General features: G+C 43.7%; 1 protein-coding gene across 1 annotated transcript in view; it reads right to left on the reverse strand.

The window, feature by feature from the left end:
- AFF2 (ALF transcription elongation factor 2) overlaps positions 1 to 15,755 on the reverse strand; it is a 318,303-nt gene that overhangs the window by 92,576 nt on the left and 209,972 nt on the right. The window contains exon 8 of the mRNA XM_057717549.1: positions 9,442 to 9,538. Coding sequence (XP_057573532.1) covers positions 9,442 to 9,538 — 97 coding nt within the window. The remainder of the gene's footprint in view (positions 1 to 9,441; positions 9,539 to 15,755) is intronic.

Consider the following 15,755-nt stretch of genomic DNA (forward strand, 5'->3'; position numbering starts at 1 on the left):
GTGCCTCCGTGTCCATGGTCATTTTAAGGTCTGGTAGTCTATGTTTTAATACACACACAAGTATTTCAGGGAAAAATATGGAACCTCCATTATGGAGACCACCTCCATTAGCAAGAAACAAGATCTGTTCGCAGGTTTGTAAATGTGTATACCTCATGTTCCAAAGACTCCTATGAGATTCTTCATGATACATGGGTTATGACACACCATACATTTTGGAAATGTCTGCTGCTTTTATTTGCCCGTCCACTTGACTTTTGAATCCTTAACCTTGGATTACTAGCTAATCGCAAACTTGGATACCTGTTCGGTGTGCTTACAATGCTTACGCTCTTTGCGCTTGCTAAAGACATAGAAAAAATAAATACATCTGCTTAAGAACAAGACAGATTCAGCTTTCCATTCACGATAAGGTCCTTGGGTGTTTCCAGTCTGCCTGGTAGATTTTCCAGCAGATGGCAGATATCTGGGAGACAGAATGAAGCATTTCTAGGCCCTAAACCAAAGCCCCAGTACATTTTTCCAAGCCAGCATCTAAATTTCGAAATCTTACGTTTTCAGTTTGGCAGAGAGTTTTATTCCTGCAGACATTCGCATTGCTTTAATAAATGCTAGAACCCTGATTAAACTCAAGACGTGGACACCTCCAATACACTTAGGTACACATGGCACACTGCCTGAGGGTGGTTAGGTGATGACGGAGACAGAACCTCCAGGCTCCGCCCATGGATGTGGGACCCATATTGGGGCAATGAAGGGGCATAAGGAAAAGAGAGAGCTTGGACCAAACAAAAAGTGAGGGAGAGAGTAGCAAGAGGACCAATACTGTCTAGCCACTCCCTCCAGCCCAGAGGCAGCGACAAGGGTAACATGGTGATGCCTGTTCCTTCCAGCACTTGGATTCAAATTGACTTAATGATCCCAGCTTCCCAGAGGTGGCTGCTACTTCCCCGCCACCCTCTCTACAGAGCCATATATGTGCCGTTGTGCTCTCTGTGGACAAAGGGTAGTGGTCATCCCTGTCCTGCAAGAGAGTTATCGTTTCTGAAATTATAGATTGTACACATTTTTGTTTCCACTTGGACCTTGAGGCAAGCAGGACATCTTCACCAATGTCTGATTTAAGGTCATGGTGAGAAAGTGTTACACTAAACAAAACAGCCATTGGGTTTGCGATGGAAATGCTCATAGATGGACAATTCGTAAGTGGCAGTGGACGTTAGTCAGCATCTGGCCATCAGTGGTGATGGACACAACATGTGTGACAATGTTGTGCTTCTCTGCATCTCTGTGTGCTCAAAGAATTTTATGGAGACTACAATAAAAAGGCAATCTACGGAGATTACAAGTCAAAATATTTGGTACTAAAAGTAGAAGACCTAATTACAATGAAAAAATTCAGCAGGCAGGTTTCTAAACAGTCACAGACTTGCCTGGAGCATATTAAAAATCACATCATACAAGCCCTAAGCAGTTTCTTATTAATCTAGTCTCTATGCTAATACAGCCAAATGGGAAACACAGTCTTGGGAATATGAAGGCCAATGTTATTCTATTAACCTTATATGTTATCCTATTTACTTTCCTGTCTTTAATGAATAAATTAAAATATCCTCTCATTCTCTAATTGCTGGATAGTTAGAATATGACAACGTACGGATTTTCTCCTGCTACCTTCTGCAGTCGAAACAGCCCAGACATGATCATTTTGTGGGGGATTTCAATACAAGGCAATGACAGATAAACTGTTTACATTAAGAGACTCTATCAAAGTTATTCTGCACCTGGTTTCATCCTAATCCATCTGCTGTTTCTATAGCTCTGACAGGCTGACCTCTCTTGCTGTGGGTGCCCTATTCGTGTCATTACTGAAGAGGCCTTCCCCAGCCTTTCTGCTGATAACAAAGTAAATGGAAATGCAGAGAAATCTTGGGGAGGTAACAACTTGTTCAGCATGATGAGGGAAGAACTGTGCCTAAAAAATAGGAACCATTACAGCAGGGACAAGTATGTGTTGTCGCCCCGAATGAATTCACTGCAGCAAGTCAGGGGTCAGCTGAGAGCAGCAGGAAAATGGATCCCAACCCCCCTTTCATTAGCAAACTTTAAACAGAAAAGTGGGCTTGAATTTCACTTGGCCACGAGGTTTGGGAAGTTCAATATGCATCACAGGTACGAGGAACACAGCCCAAAGCTGCCAGAATGTTCAGATTTTCTGCTGCATGTACATCATTTCAGGTGCAAGTATCAAACGGCACCCTAGCCAGGGAGCTGGCCCCACAATAAGAACAAAAGCAAACAAACAAAAACGAATCAAGTATAAAACCCAAATCAAGAACCTGGATTAAAAGCAAGCTGTTTTGTGTGTGAGGTAACTAGTGATCTTCAGACAAAAAGTAAAATTATGAAGTGGAGGAGAAGAGCTTGAAGGCAGTGCTTTTCTATAAATGTTCACAGGCTTGAGGCACAGCACTGCTACTAACATCTACTTGAAAAGTCCACACATCCCCAGTAACATGCTTTGAATTAAGCACCACATTTCTAAGGGCAATCCCTAGGCAGAAAAAGAAAGAAGATTGGGTTAAATAAAATTGGGTACATCGGAGCTACTTATGATAATGTGTCCAGACACAACTCATTAGAATGCTTTGTGCTCAAAGCAAATTGAAATTGTTCAGCTCTGTTTTTAAAGCACCAACACACCACTCCAAGCTTTATCCAGAGTCCTTTAGCTGAGCCTGGTCACTAATTGAACATTTCCAGCCATAGGGCTGGTTTTCTGACTTTCTAACTGGGCTAAATGAAGTCACCTAAGGTTTCAGTCTCATTCACATTAATCATAAGATGGTATTAATATTAGAATTCCCTAAAGGTCGTTTCTAACACACCTATGTCTTTTATGACCTTTATAATGTTAAAGTCTGATGCTGCTAACACCAATCTGAGATGATGAGGGCATGAGAGAGCCATGTCCAGATCTAACTCGGCTTCAAAACCCAGGCATCACAGACCATCGTGCTGCCAGAGTGTAACAGATGTTACATGCTTTGAGCTGCGTAAATCAAGCATCAGGATAACATTCAAGGAAACATCAAGAAGATGTTTACCTGGTTCTATGAATATGTACTGGAAGGAGTTCTGGAGTTTGGGCACCACACGCCTTCAGAATAGGTCAAATTGTGGATAGCTTAAAACTTTAAAGACGGCAATTTTAATAAACCTGTCAATACAATTTCTTTGTTAAAAAAACATTTGCGACTGATTAGGCTGCTTATATTGAAAGAGAAGCACCGGGTCTATATCTTTAGATCTTGTATCGAACTGCAAACACAGCATCAATAACTGCTTCTCAGCTGTAAATGAAAATTGATTTCAGGTTTAACCCCTCATTTTCAGGAGTTTTTTTTAATCCCAAGAAACATAAGTTGAAAACTGGACCAAAAGGAAATCTGCAGGTTCCGTGATATGAGGGGCGAGGGTGGGCAGAGAACACCACACTGACGCACACTCAGGAAGCCCGTCGTACTGGACGTGCCGCTCTCAAGCCAAACCCCAGGGGACTCATCACAGCATCACTGCCTGTCCTGCATGACTGGCTTGAAAATGGCAATTCAATAAGTGTTGTATGGAGAAGGCCAGGGTTGGGTTTTATATTTATGATGCCAAGAATGGCAGCTGAGAAGGAAAAATGCAGTCAGCTGGGTAATAGACATCATGGAGCCCCCCCATATCCCAACTATGTTATTGTTTTAAATTTTTATTGAAATGTAGTTGATGTAAAAAAAAGAATGTGTGTGTGTGTGTGTGTGTGTATGTATAACTGAATCACTTTGCTGTACGTCCAACCCTGTTATTGATAGCTGACTTCAAAAACAGAACAGAACATATTGCAACTCGTATGTTCATGCAGACTAAATTCAAAACACTGCATCCAATTCAAACACTGTTCTGGAACATTCCAATGTCCGATGTCAACTTTAAGTAATTATTTATTTCCCATTCAGGGGAAGCTCTTGAGAGAAAACCAAGGTGAGTAGAGTGTCACAGCAGACCCTTATAGCCTTTCTCCAGGGCACGGTGAGAACTCAGAAAGAGAAATAAGAACTTGGATCCAAACGTATGACTCAACTCTCCACCCACGTCAGTCCTTTGAAGAAAAACTCTTTTTTAGAGACGCATAATTTTCCTGGAGCGCTTCGTGCTGTGTCATTGGCAACCTGGCCTTTCTTCCTGGGATGTCTGGGTTAAAACTTCCCCAGAGCTCAGAGGGGAGGAAAGGTCATTCATACCCAATGGATGTCTTTGTGGGTGCAGTTAGGACATTAAACCCAGTTCCTAGCAGATCCCTCTGGACACCAAAGCCAAAATGAAGGGCAAGATCTATTTACCAATGGACCCCAAAGAGGGGGCTTCCAGTTAATGTTTAAAAGGGCCATAAGGAAGAACAACCACCGATTTGTGTAGTGTTTGTGGTTTGCAAAGCATTCTCTTATACACAATCTTCAACTCATCCTCACAACACTCCTATAAGTTAGGTAGGACTGGTTTATTCTAGTTTATTGGTGTGACTCTGAGATGTTAGGTGACTCAACCAATGTCATGCAGCTAGTATGTGACAGAGCTGGGACTGAAGCCCAGGCTACTCTATCCCAAAAACCATGCTCCTTCTAAACCATTTTTTAAAATTTGAAGTATAGTTAATTTACAAATTGTCTTAGTTTCAGGTGTACAGCAAAGGGACTCAGTTGTACATATATATATATATATATTCTTTCTTAGATTCTTTTCCATTATAGGTTATTACAAGATATTGAGTAGAGTTCCCTGTGCTATACAGTAGGTCCTTGTTGTTTATCTATTTTTTACATAGTAGTGTGTATCTGCTAATCCTAAAATCCTAATTTATCCCTTCCCACCCCCATCCCCTTTGGTAACAAGTTTGCAAAAACCATGCTCTCAATGACTATACTTACAATTCCTCGTGGCTAGATGCACACAGCTAATAGGTGTTAGGACAAGACAGAATCCTTTCATTCAAGTTTGCCACATACTGGCTGTTTTCCAGGTAGTTAATTCAGCAGCTCACTTTAACATCTCATTCCTTACAAGAAAAGGGGAAGTAATGTACCTAGCCTCTCAACTATGAGACATTTTAGATCGTTAGTAGTAGTAGTAACGATGATGATGATGATGTAGAGTGGTGAGTACTTACCATGTGCTGACCATCGTGTCAAATGATTTGGCCTGCATTCACTTACCTAATCGCTGAACCCTCACTATGACCCAGTGAAGTAGGTGCTATTGTTACCTCCGTCATCTCCATCTTATAGATACTTAAGTCCTTAGCCCAAGGTCACCCAGAAAGTGACAGAGCCAGGATTCGAACCTGTTCGACTACACACCTATGCTCTCACTCACTCTCCTCCATGGCGCCAGCACTGCCACCCCACCGATGTCCAAGCAGCATGGACATAGATGCTTCCCAAATAGTCCCAACGGAGAGAGAAAAATGCAATGGGGAATGTGGAGAGAGCACACAAACTTTTAACAAACATATTCAGGGTAAATCACCATGGCTTCTTCACTGAGGCCACGTGCATATGCGATCATCCATCTCTGACTTTAAAGTCACCAATCTTGGGACTTCCCTGGTGGCACAGTGGTGAAGAATCCACCTGCCAATGCAGGGGACGCAGGTTCGAGCCCTGGTCTGGGAAGATCCCACATGCCATGGAACAACTAAGCTTGTGAGCCACAACTACTGAGCCTGTGCTCTAGAGCCCACGAGCCACAAATACTGAGCCCGTGCGTTGCAACTACTGAAACCCACGTGCCTAGAGCCCGAGCTCCGCAACAAGAGAAGCCACAGCAATGAGAAGCCCACACACTGCAACGAAGAGTAGCCCTCACTTGCCGCAACTAGAGAAAGCCCTCATGTACCAACGAAGACCCAACACAGCCAATAAATAAATAAATTTATTTTTTATAAAAAGGAGTTACCAATCTTGTTAAAAATATTTTTTACATTCCCGAGGCTCCATGGCTGACCATTTGACATCTTTAACTTGTAGATTACGCCTCTCCCCTTCAGGCTCCCTGATGTATTTTCCCATTTGCTGGAATAATACTTAGCATTTAAACACATCCTAATTGTTCTATCGGTATCTGTGCACAGGACCTGCTCAGCAAGGCCAATACTGCCGTGGAGGATGCTGGTGGCAGGGCAGGGAGAGGGGAGAGTGTTCTGATTATGAGAGACTTGGGACTGAAATGTCAAATTAGAAACTGACACTCTTGGCCTCTTGTTTCATTTTCAGATGTGCATTTGCAATGCATTCTCTTGGGATTCTTTATGTCGCAAACCATAGCATAAGGTCCTAGGAGCTTTGGGGAAAAGATTGGTGTGTACTCATCAAATCTGGGCAATTTGGGGGCAATGATTATGGATGAGATGAGCTGAGGACATTTCCAGAAAGCTAATGGCTTTTTTATAGAACCATGTGTACCTGTGAATGTAGCTACCAGGTTCTGAGAAAGTTTCTAAGCACAACACGGCTCAAACCAATGGTGTGGTTTGGACACATCATTTATTGCACCAAAGCATTTGCTCGGATCCTTTTCCCTCCAATCATCCTGCCACAAATAAAATGATTCTGCAATTCCGCAGTGCAGACTGGAGGCCCAAATCTACCTGTAAGGTTGCTGTGAGGTTCGAGAAAGACCAAGCCCCTAACTTAATGTCTGGCACAGAACAAGAGTGGCTCCATCAATGGGAACTCTCCAGACTTCTCCTGTGGCTGGAGATATGATGGTCCCAATCCCAAGATGTGGGAAGAGTCGCATATGACCTATGCGGCACCATCTTATCTCTCCTGAAGAGAAAATGATTTTGGTGGTTCCTCAATAAGTTAAACCTGAATTACCATAGGACTCAACAATTTCACTTCTAGGGGGAAGAATTGAAAGAATTGAAAAAAAAATTAAAAGATTCAATTTAAAAGAACTGAAAATAGGTGTTCAACAAAAACATATACCATATACACAAGGGCTCATAGGAACTCAATTTGCAAAGGCAAAAGGTGGACCCAAGTGTCCATCAATTGATGAATGGATGAACAAAAGGCAGTATCCATACGGCAGAATAGGATTTAGCCATAAAAGCAGGAATGGAGTATTGACCCAGGCTACAACATGGATGCACCTAAAAAGCATGATATTAAGTGAAAGAAGCCAGACACGAAAGGTCACATGTTGTATGATTTCATTCAAACGAAATAGGCAAATCCATAGAGACAGACAGTAGATTGGTGGTTGTCAAGGACCGGGAGGAGGGGGAACTGGGAAGTAACTGCTTCATGCATGATTTCCTTTCGGGGTGATGAAAATATTCTGGAACTGGTGTTGGATCCACAACTTTGTGAAGAGACTAAATTCCACTGAATTGTAGACTTTAAAATGGTGAATTTTATGGTATATGGATTTTGCCACAACGACCAAAAGAAAAAAAGGAAAATGATTTCAATCCACACTTCTTTGAAAAAGAATACTGGGTCTCAGAAAGCCAAAACTCACCCAAACTTGCTGTCACTGTGGCCTGTGCTGCTGCATAAGCATTCGCTCCTGGCCTTTAGCCTTCGGGCTTTGTAACTAGTCCTCGAACTCTAGAAGGAGGGCTCATTTGCAAATGTTTATAACCCTGCGCCCACTTCTTGCTTCCTGGACCCAGCTAGGGAGAATAAGTTGTCATTTTTGCCTTTCCTCAGATATCCCAGTCCAACCTCCCCTTCAAACGAGAAGCTCTGTTGGGAAAGGCATGGCAGGCTGAGGGCTGCGGGCCACAGAGAGCTTCCCACTCACCAACCGGGCTTATCTGAGGGCCTCGGCACTGACACGGTCACCACACACATCCAAAAACCCCAGATGATTCAGGCCAACTGACCTGATGCCACTTCTTCAGGTAAATACAGAAAATAACAACTTGAGAAGCCAAAAAAAGCAGACTGCACTTGTGTAATCACATAGAGAAGACGCCAACACGCAAACTCTACCTTCACTTACTGCTGATGACTTGCTTGAAGCATTTTCATTAAAAAGTCAAGTTGCATCTGTCAAAATCAGTGACCTAGGATTTTCAGGGGGTGTTATTTACCATTATAATGTTCTTGTCACTGGCATATTAAATGCAGGAAGCAGCAATGACAGACCCGGGAATTTAAGTGTGCATTTTACATTTGCTCTGGAGTCCACGACCTAAGTAGGAAAGGGGCTACTTGCATTCAGTAAACGTACCACAAGCCCCTGGGAGGCGACTGTGCGTGTTCTTGATAAAGCATCAAAGTTGCGAAGATGCAATTTTTACATATCATCCAAGATGCAAGCAGAATAAAGTGGAGAAAGTTAAGGGAGAGGGAAGTTTTGGCTATATAACATTGAAGATGCACTCAATTTTAAAATTATGCTGAATGGTAGGAGTCCTTGTGTGGTCAACAATTGTAAATAAGAATGGAGTAGGTAAGCCTTGAAGAGTTTTTCCTAAGCTTTTTTTGGCAGGCACCTCACAAAATATTTAGTGAATATGGAATTCTGTATTTGTTACCTATCTTGAAATGCTAGTGCATGAGCATTCCTTGAAACACCCTGGTTTCACTTTTATAACTTACCAGACTTCATGGTAGAAAGAACATGGTCAGGTATTGGCTTTAAAAAAAAAGGTGATCCTTCCGTGTTCCTTATTTGAGGTTCTCAGCACGCCCAGGAGGACCCCACATGCGAGACAGTTTTCTGTCCCAGAGGACACACATCAGCATCATCATGATTCATACATGATACCTGGTCTTTTCAAATCAAGAGGTCCAGGCTCATTGGAAATGCTGAATACACATCTAATTTGGTGGTAAGTACTGTAAATACTTGTGATGCAGAGTGGAAGAAGACACGGCAGCAGCAAGTTTTTGCCAAATGCCTTTTGTCTGAAGGTTCATGTGAGCTGCAAGCTGCTGGGCACTGATTCTCAGCTGTGTTCTGAAGTAGCGCCCCTGGGAAAGGTGAACAGAGCACTCACATTTATACCCCAAGGAATGAATGAGAGTGAGTGCTAAGCCTCACGCTGGAGTCACTACAGGAAAGTTACACCACACTCAAGACCATACTTAGTCCAGGAGGGGGAAAGACGACCTCTATTGCTTTTGAGGACCAATAGGTGTGTATGGTGAGGAGGGAGTGAAGGACAGGGGTGAAAGCAATATTCAAGAGTTCAGCATCTCCTCACTGAAAGTGTGAGCTGATTTCACTTATTCTAGAACACTCTGCCTGCCCTTGCTTCTTTCCCTCTCTCCAAAGCCCAGAGATGAAGCAGTGGGTAGGCTTCTAGATGGCAAAACCATTCCAGTTCCTCTAGATCCCTCCCGGTGGGTCCCAAACCGAGCCCTAGGCTATTCCTACCTGGTAGAGCTCAGTGGCAGTGCACTGAGTGGTCAAGGTCTTCACAGGCTCAAGGTCATCTTCATCACTGCTCAGCTTCAGGTCGTCTTCAAGCATCCTACAAAAAAAGCCGAGTGGCACTAACGTTAGAAAGCGCCTTTTCTAAATCATCCTCAGATACATCTTGTGACGAGGGTAAAATATTGGAGCTCCAATTTGACAGCTGCAGTTCTGTCAAAGGTGCAGAGGGAACCAAGAGTCTTTCAGCTAATTAGATATTTGAGCTCTTATATTTCTGTCAGACTCTGCACACATCCTCCCTCTCTACCTTCCCCTAAATCAAGAGGAAAAAAAGGACTATTTCAGCATCTCCAGAGATGACTGGAGTCTATATATTTTTACTACTGAAAGTGTAATAAATGTACTGATCAATCACTGTGGAGGTGGAACGTGGCAGTGGATCGCTACAGGAAAAGATGCTCCAAGTCTCCCATGAAAGAATGGGGGCATGACGGCAGCCCCTAGCTCTAGTGGCTGTCGTCGAAGCCTGCTAGGGCTCTCCAGATGACAGAGGCAAAAGGCCCAGTGAACCTCCACTGCCTTTTAGTGCCCTCTGCACTGTGGCGGCTCAGTGGCCACAAAATAGCTGGGCGAGAAATGGCTAGTCATTAACCTTTTGATATATGACCGATCTCTTCCCATAAAATTTGATCCCAGAGATGTAAGCCCATGATGTGGATAAGAAATCTTTCTCTCCTAAGGCAAGGTACCTGAAAAATACGAGTGGTCGGAATTTGGGTGATGAACTAGCACTTTCAAAATTGTTTACCGAGCACACACAGCCTTCTCTTTCTATAGGGGTATTAATTCCAGTGCCACCCGCTCCCTAGCTCCAAATCTGAGCTACAGCAGGAAGAGTGACTTATTATCTGAAAATTCCAGTTATATTCCTTTCAAACACCAACTGGTGTTAATATTTTTATTTCTTAAACACCAGTTTAGACCTCATCCCCAGGCTTCAAATCGGGCCAGCCCCAGCCTCTCTGGACTGATTACTGGTTTCTGAGCAAGCTTCACTCTTTCTTGCTTCCAGACTCAGGGTGAGGCTCAGCTCCCAGGCTAGAAGTGCCTTCTTCAACTCTGGAAGTCCTAGTGTTTCCTCCGCAGCTCAGTCTGATCCCACCGCCTTCACAAAAGCTTTTGAGAAAGAATCCCCATCTCAGAAAGAATCCCTTCTCCCTCTCCCCATCCCCAGCTCCAGCTGATCCCAGCACTGGCTGTCCAACGAGCACCCCCCTCCCAGCCTCCAGTTCACACGTGCGCATGCGCGGCAACTTATCCACCTCTGCCTTCCGCACAGCATCTTCCCAGAAACGATACAGTCGACCAGCCTCATTTTGCAGACAAGCAAAGAAAGGTTCTGAGAAGCCAAGTGCTTTGCTCAAGGTCACACAGCTAGTGCTAGAGCCCGTCCTAAAACGCCCATCTCCTGATTCCCACCTATGTGTTTTTTTCCAGAAGGGAAGCTGGAAAGCAAAAGGCAGCTTCTAATTTGATAAACAGGGGAGCACGTTATGTCAGAGGTTATGTCCAAATGTTAGAAAGAGATTCAGGTCAGAGTGGGTTCCAGAAACTCTCCAAAGAAAGCCAGCTCCTCCACTTTCATGCTCAGCCACGTAAGACCAGGATGTGTTCACTGAGGTCTGAAACCCGAAGACGGATATAAAGGATGATTGGTGGGAAGGACAGTTGTTAGAGTTGGTTTCAGATAAACGAAATTTGCAGGATTTATGACTGCCCTTCAAGAGACTAGTGGATGTTTGGAAGATCTTAGAGGAGACAAAAGGTATCTCAGCATTTTTTTTGCAGTTGCAGGCTTATGACTCTGAACAAATAATTCTTTACAACACATTGTGGTAGATGAAGATTGTATCATTCCCATAAGCTTAGAAGGTAGACATTTAAAAACAACCTATACTGGGCTTCATGTCTGTGTGTGTGCACATGCGTGTGTGTGTGTGAACACAGTGTTAATTTACACCTAAGTGTTCAGCAAAATAAATGATAAATGATTCTTACCCTTTAGAAGATCCATTTCTGTGTTAGGGAAGGGGCTGTTTGACCAGCAGCATGTAATTTGTAATTATTATTGGAAGTTCCAATAATAATAATAATAATAATTGGCCCCATTTTCCAGATGGAAACACTGAGGCCTCGGGAGTTTAAGAAATTCGTTCATGGTCACACAGCTCAGAAATCATGGAGGCAAACATGGAACCCAGACCATCTCCTGCCAGAACTTGAGAGTATATAATGTTTTCCTAGAGGATGTAACTTATACAAAGGACAGAATATGAAATAAAATCAACAGCAACAAGAAAAACACCACAAAACAAAACAAAACATATTAGCATGGAATCAAGATGTTTGGATTCAACTGCGGGCTAATCATAAACTCTGATATCTTGGGTAAGTCATTTACTGTTTCTGTGCCTCCTCTGTGTCCGTCATCTGTTAAATGGAATAATAATTAAACTCTTTCACAGGGTGGTGGTGGTGAGCACAACATGAACTAATGCATGTGAAATGCTTTATGAAAACGCAAAATAATGCAGGGTATCATTTATTAGTTTGGAAACATATCACCACAGTTAGAAATAATGTACAGCGTTAATACTATTAGCAAGTAATCACAAGCAACGTCTTAGTGAGACTCTGTTCCTCTCATTGTAGTTTGCCAAGCAACCTGACGGTAAGCCGTGGTGACTTGGGAAATGTGTCACGGGGTGTCAAGCTGGACTCAGAAATGGGCTCAGGGTCTTCAGGCCACTCTCCTTCAGTTAGAACAAGAGCGCAGAGACCGGAACGCAGCACTTATTTGACTCTCCAATCAACTCTGTATGATCTTAACATGGAAATGAAAGGCCCTCCAATGTACAGTTCGGGAACTAGGCAGCCAATTTGTACAGTGACTGACATTAAACCTCTCCCATGCAAGAAGCCTGGTATGGATCTAGTTGTTAGTAAAGGACAATCTGAGGCATAGATTCAAGTCCTGGCAAACACAAGTCAAGGAAGTCACTGGGAAGGCAAACTATCTCGAGTTCTCTCTGGAGATGTCAGGCATTCATTTCATTCCACTCCTTCCCTGACCTATTAAGCTTTATTATTGCATCTACATGTACTTGTTTGCGTTTCCATCCATAGCTAATGCTGAACATTACTCTAGGGAAAGTGGAGGATTATGAAAGATTTGGGATTTAATTATTATAGCAGCACCATTCATGCCCATTGCAGTTCAGGTGGTCTCAGCAGAAAAATGGTAATCTCTTTTCATGAGGTTATAATTCCACATCCAGACTCAGCACACACTGGAGAGCCCAAAATGTGAACAGACCATGCTGATGTGAATGTCTGCCTGCGTGTGTGGTCGTCAACAACAACAACGATTGTTCTTGCACTTTTCAATTAGATGAAAACAGAACAAAGCAGCCCTCCTTAGTGACTTCAGATGTTTGTTCAGGATCTAGTGGTTCACGAGGACTGCCATTGTGTGAAAACTCTGTTTTTATTTTTAGTGTGACTGATCATTTCTTGAGTATTAAGAAGTAAAATAGTCCATAAAACTGTGTCAACAAAACAAAGTCCTGGTCCTAGAAAAGCTCAGATCCTGAGAGTTGGGGCAGATGAGATGCAATGAACAAAAGAAGGATGAGGAGCCTTGGAGGAGGAGGGGAGAGCCACGTTTAAGGTCTTGTCTGTTCCTAATTCTCTGGGCCTCGAGCAGATCCTGGTGGCCACAGAGGGCCCTTGGCACTGGGATGTCCTAGGACACTATGGTGTGACAGGCCCTGTGTTACTTGTAACTGTAAAAGAAACCTTGCTACTTCACAGAGTGGAACACTTAAGTGATTCTGAAGAGGAAAAAAGAGAGAGCTAGAAACATTATTCCAGAAGGTTCTATGGAAACGAAGACTTTAGTTGTAGTAGTATGAGCCTCAGAGCAAGGGCTTGAGAGCCAGACAGGATTGCGTTCAAATACTGGATTTTCTAATGGGTTTGCTCTCTTGAACTTGTTAATAAAACTCTTTGAATCTCAATTTTCTCACATGTTAAAATGAGTAGCAATGATACCTACTTTGGAGAAATTTTGGAAGGATTAGAAAAAGAAAGTTTATACGTATTGCCTAGGAGTCCATACAGGTAGCCATTGCTTTCATCTTGGTTATTATTGCTGTTGTTGTTATTATTACCTGAGCAATGATGCTGTAGAGGCTGGAACAGTTTTTTAAAAAGCTCTGGTGGTGACCCAAAGACTGGCAGAGGCATCAGCTAGCAGGCATCATTGGAAGTCCTTGACCAGGTGAGGGGAGGTTCAGAGATCCTTAAGGAGGTTGGAAAGTTTCAGGGCTTGGATTTATTGTTCTAGAATGTTCTAAACACATCATGGCTGTTTTGGGTTTCCTGAAATCCTCCCAGAGTGCTTAAGATCCCCTGGAGATCTGAAGGTCAGTTGCAAGAGGAAACACCCAGATAGTTCCAAGCAAGAGCTTAAAAAAAAAAAAAAAAGAGTGGCTCTGATGTCCTGCTCCTTTTATCTGTGGAGTGACCTGCAGATCCGGAGAAAGGGGCCAAGGATGGTCCCCACTGGACACTGTGCTCATCTTGGCCACTGTCTTTGGGCCTGCCACTCTCAGAAGGCTGTTCCAAGACACGCCTGACTTTAAACTTTGTATGTAAGACAGGGCTTCATAGGCTGTTAGTTGATCCAGAATCTTTGCTCAGAACCAACCTTCTGCACCCTGAATGTTTCTCCAGGCTTGCCAGCCTACACAGGGCCTTTTTGTGAATTGCAAAATGGTGCCCCTCTGGGCAGACAGCCCATCAGGTGCACTACTTGATATGGGCTGGATTCCAGCTTCCAGGTGTCGATGGAAATAGCTGCTGTGTTGGTGGCTGATGCGCAGATGGACCCCGGCTCTTACAGTTGGAAGTGCCTAGAGTGTTGCCTATCTCACCTGTCACCCAGTGGAGATACCTACGACATCCCCAACGTACAGCCACAGCCTTTGTCTGATGCTGTTGGACATTCATTTCTACTATTGAGTAGCTTCCACTGTCTTGAGTTCTGCCAGTTAGGAGGTGCACTGTGCTGTCTTGTAGCTTCCATCTGGTGGCCTGAGCCCTGTTCTCTGTAGCCCACACTGGGAGACTGGACGTGGAATGGGTTTAAGAGGTAGAGCCAGTGCTGCTATTTCCATTGTGCGGGGGAGGGGAGGAGGTTGTTCCAGTCCGGTTTTAGGCTCCTAAACATTGAGAACTGTAGCTTTTGTCTCAACTGTTTTGGGGTTTTCAGGGGACTCGCTTAAATGACCACTGTCCTCATAAGTATTCAGAGCTGATAGCAATCAGAGTAAGTGTGTTTTCTTGTTGTTATTGTTGTTTTCGGCCCCAAATGAATAACACAGCTGAGCAGGCCTGGGCATCCCAGTGTCAGGGGATGCCTGAAGACCTGAGCCTGCTCGTCAGGCAGCCTCTTACTGTGGGCCCTCTTCTAGAATAGTGTCTTAGTCCTATTGACTCCTTAAAGGACACTTCCTCTTCATAAAGTAGGCTGGGTGGAATGAAACATGGCTGGATTGGAAGTACTCAGGGAATTCTGGATTTCCCTACCTAGTGCTTTGTGGTCTCTGCAGCACTGAATCATTTGTGCGTAGTAAGGCAGGCGATGAGGAAGAGGCTGTGATATTTTTCAACGCATTCATTCTGTTTCCCTGAGGTAAAGGTGCTCAGGCTCTTTTCTCGGGAGAAGCTGCATTTAATTTTCTCAAGGTTTTAACTTAAAAGTCAGATTCCATGACCACCCCACCGGGAATCCTGGAAATTCCGAGTTTGAGGGCTGTGGCAGTGACAAATAGTTTGAAGATCCAGCCTATATTCTATGGGGGTAAATCTCCAAGATCTATGAGGTGGGACCTTTAGCCCAGTGCCACCCAGTGGGCCCACAGCCTGGGTCCGAACTAGACCATGCACCTGGCCATGGGCATACAGACCAGAGGAGGGCGATCTTCTGTAGCTGATGGCCTCCTCGGGATTTCAGAAAACGGGCATCTCATAAGGTTACTCTGGTTCCTTAGCAAGAGACCTGAGAGTTCCCTTAGGGACCATCCCGTCCAGGGGTTGGCAAACTGAGGCCTTCAGCCCAAGCGAGCCTTCCCTCTGTTCTTGTACTGCCTGTGAGTTAAGACTGGTTGTCACATTTTTAAATGGTTGAGAACAAAATCAAAAGAAGAATACTATTTCATGACATATGAAAATTATATGGCATTTAAATT

Source organism: Hippopotamus amphibius, chromosome X (genome assembly GCF_030028045.1).
Source record: "Hippopotamus amphibius kiboko isolate mHipAmp2 chromosome X, mHipAmp2.hap2, whole genome shotgun sequence".
NCBI classification, from domain to species: Eukaryota; Metazoa; Chordata; class Mammalia; order Artiodactyla; family Hippopotamidae; genus Hippopotamus; species Hippopotamus amphibius.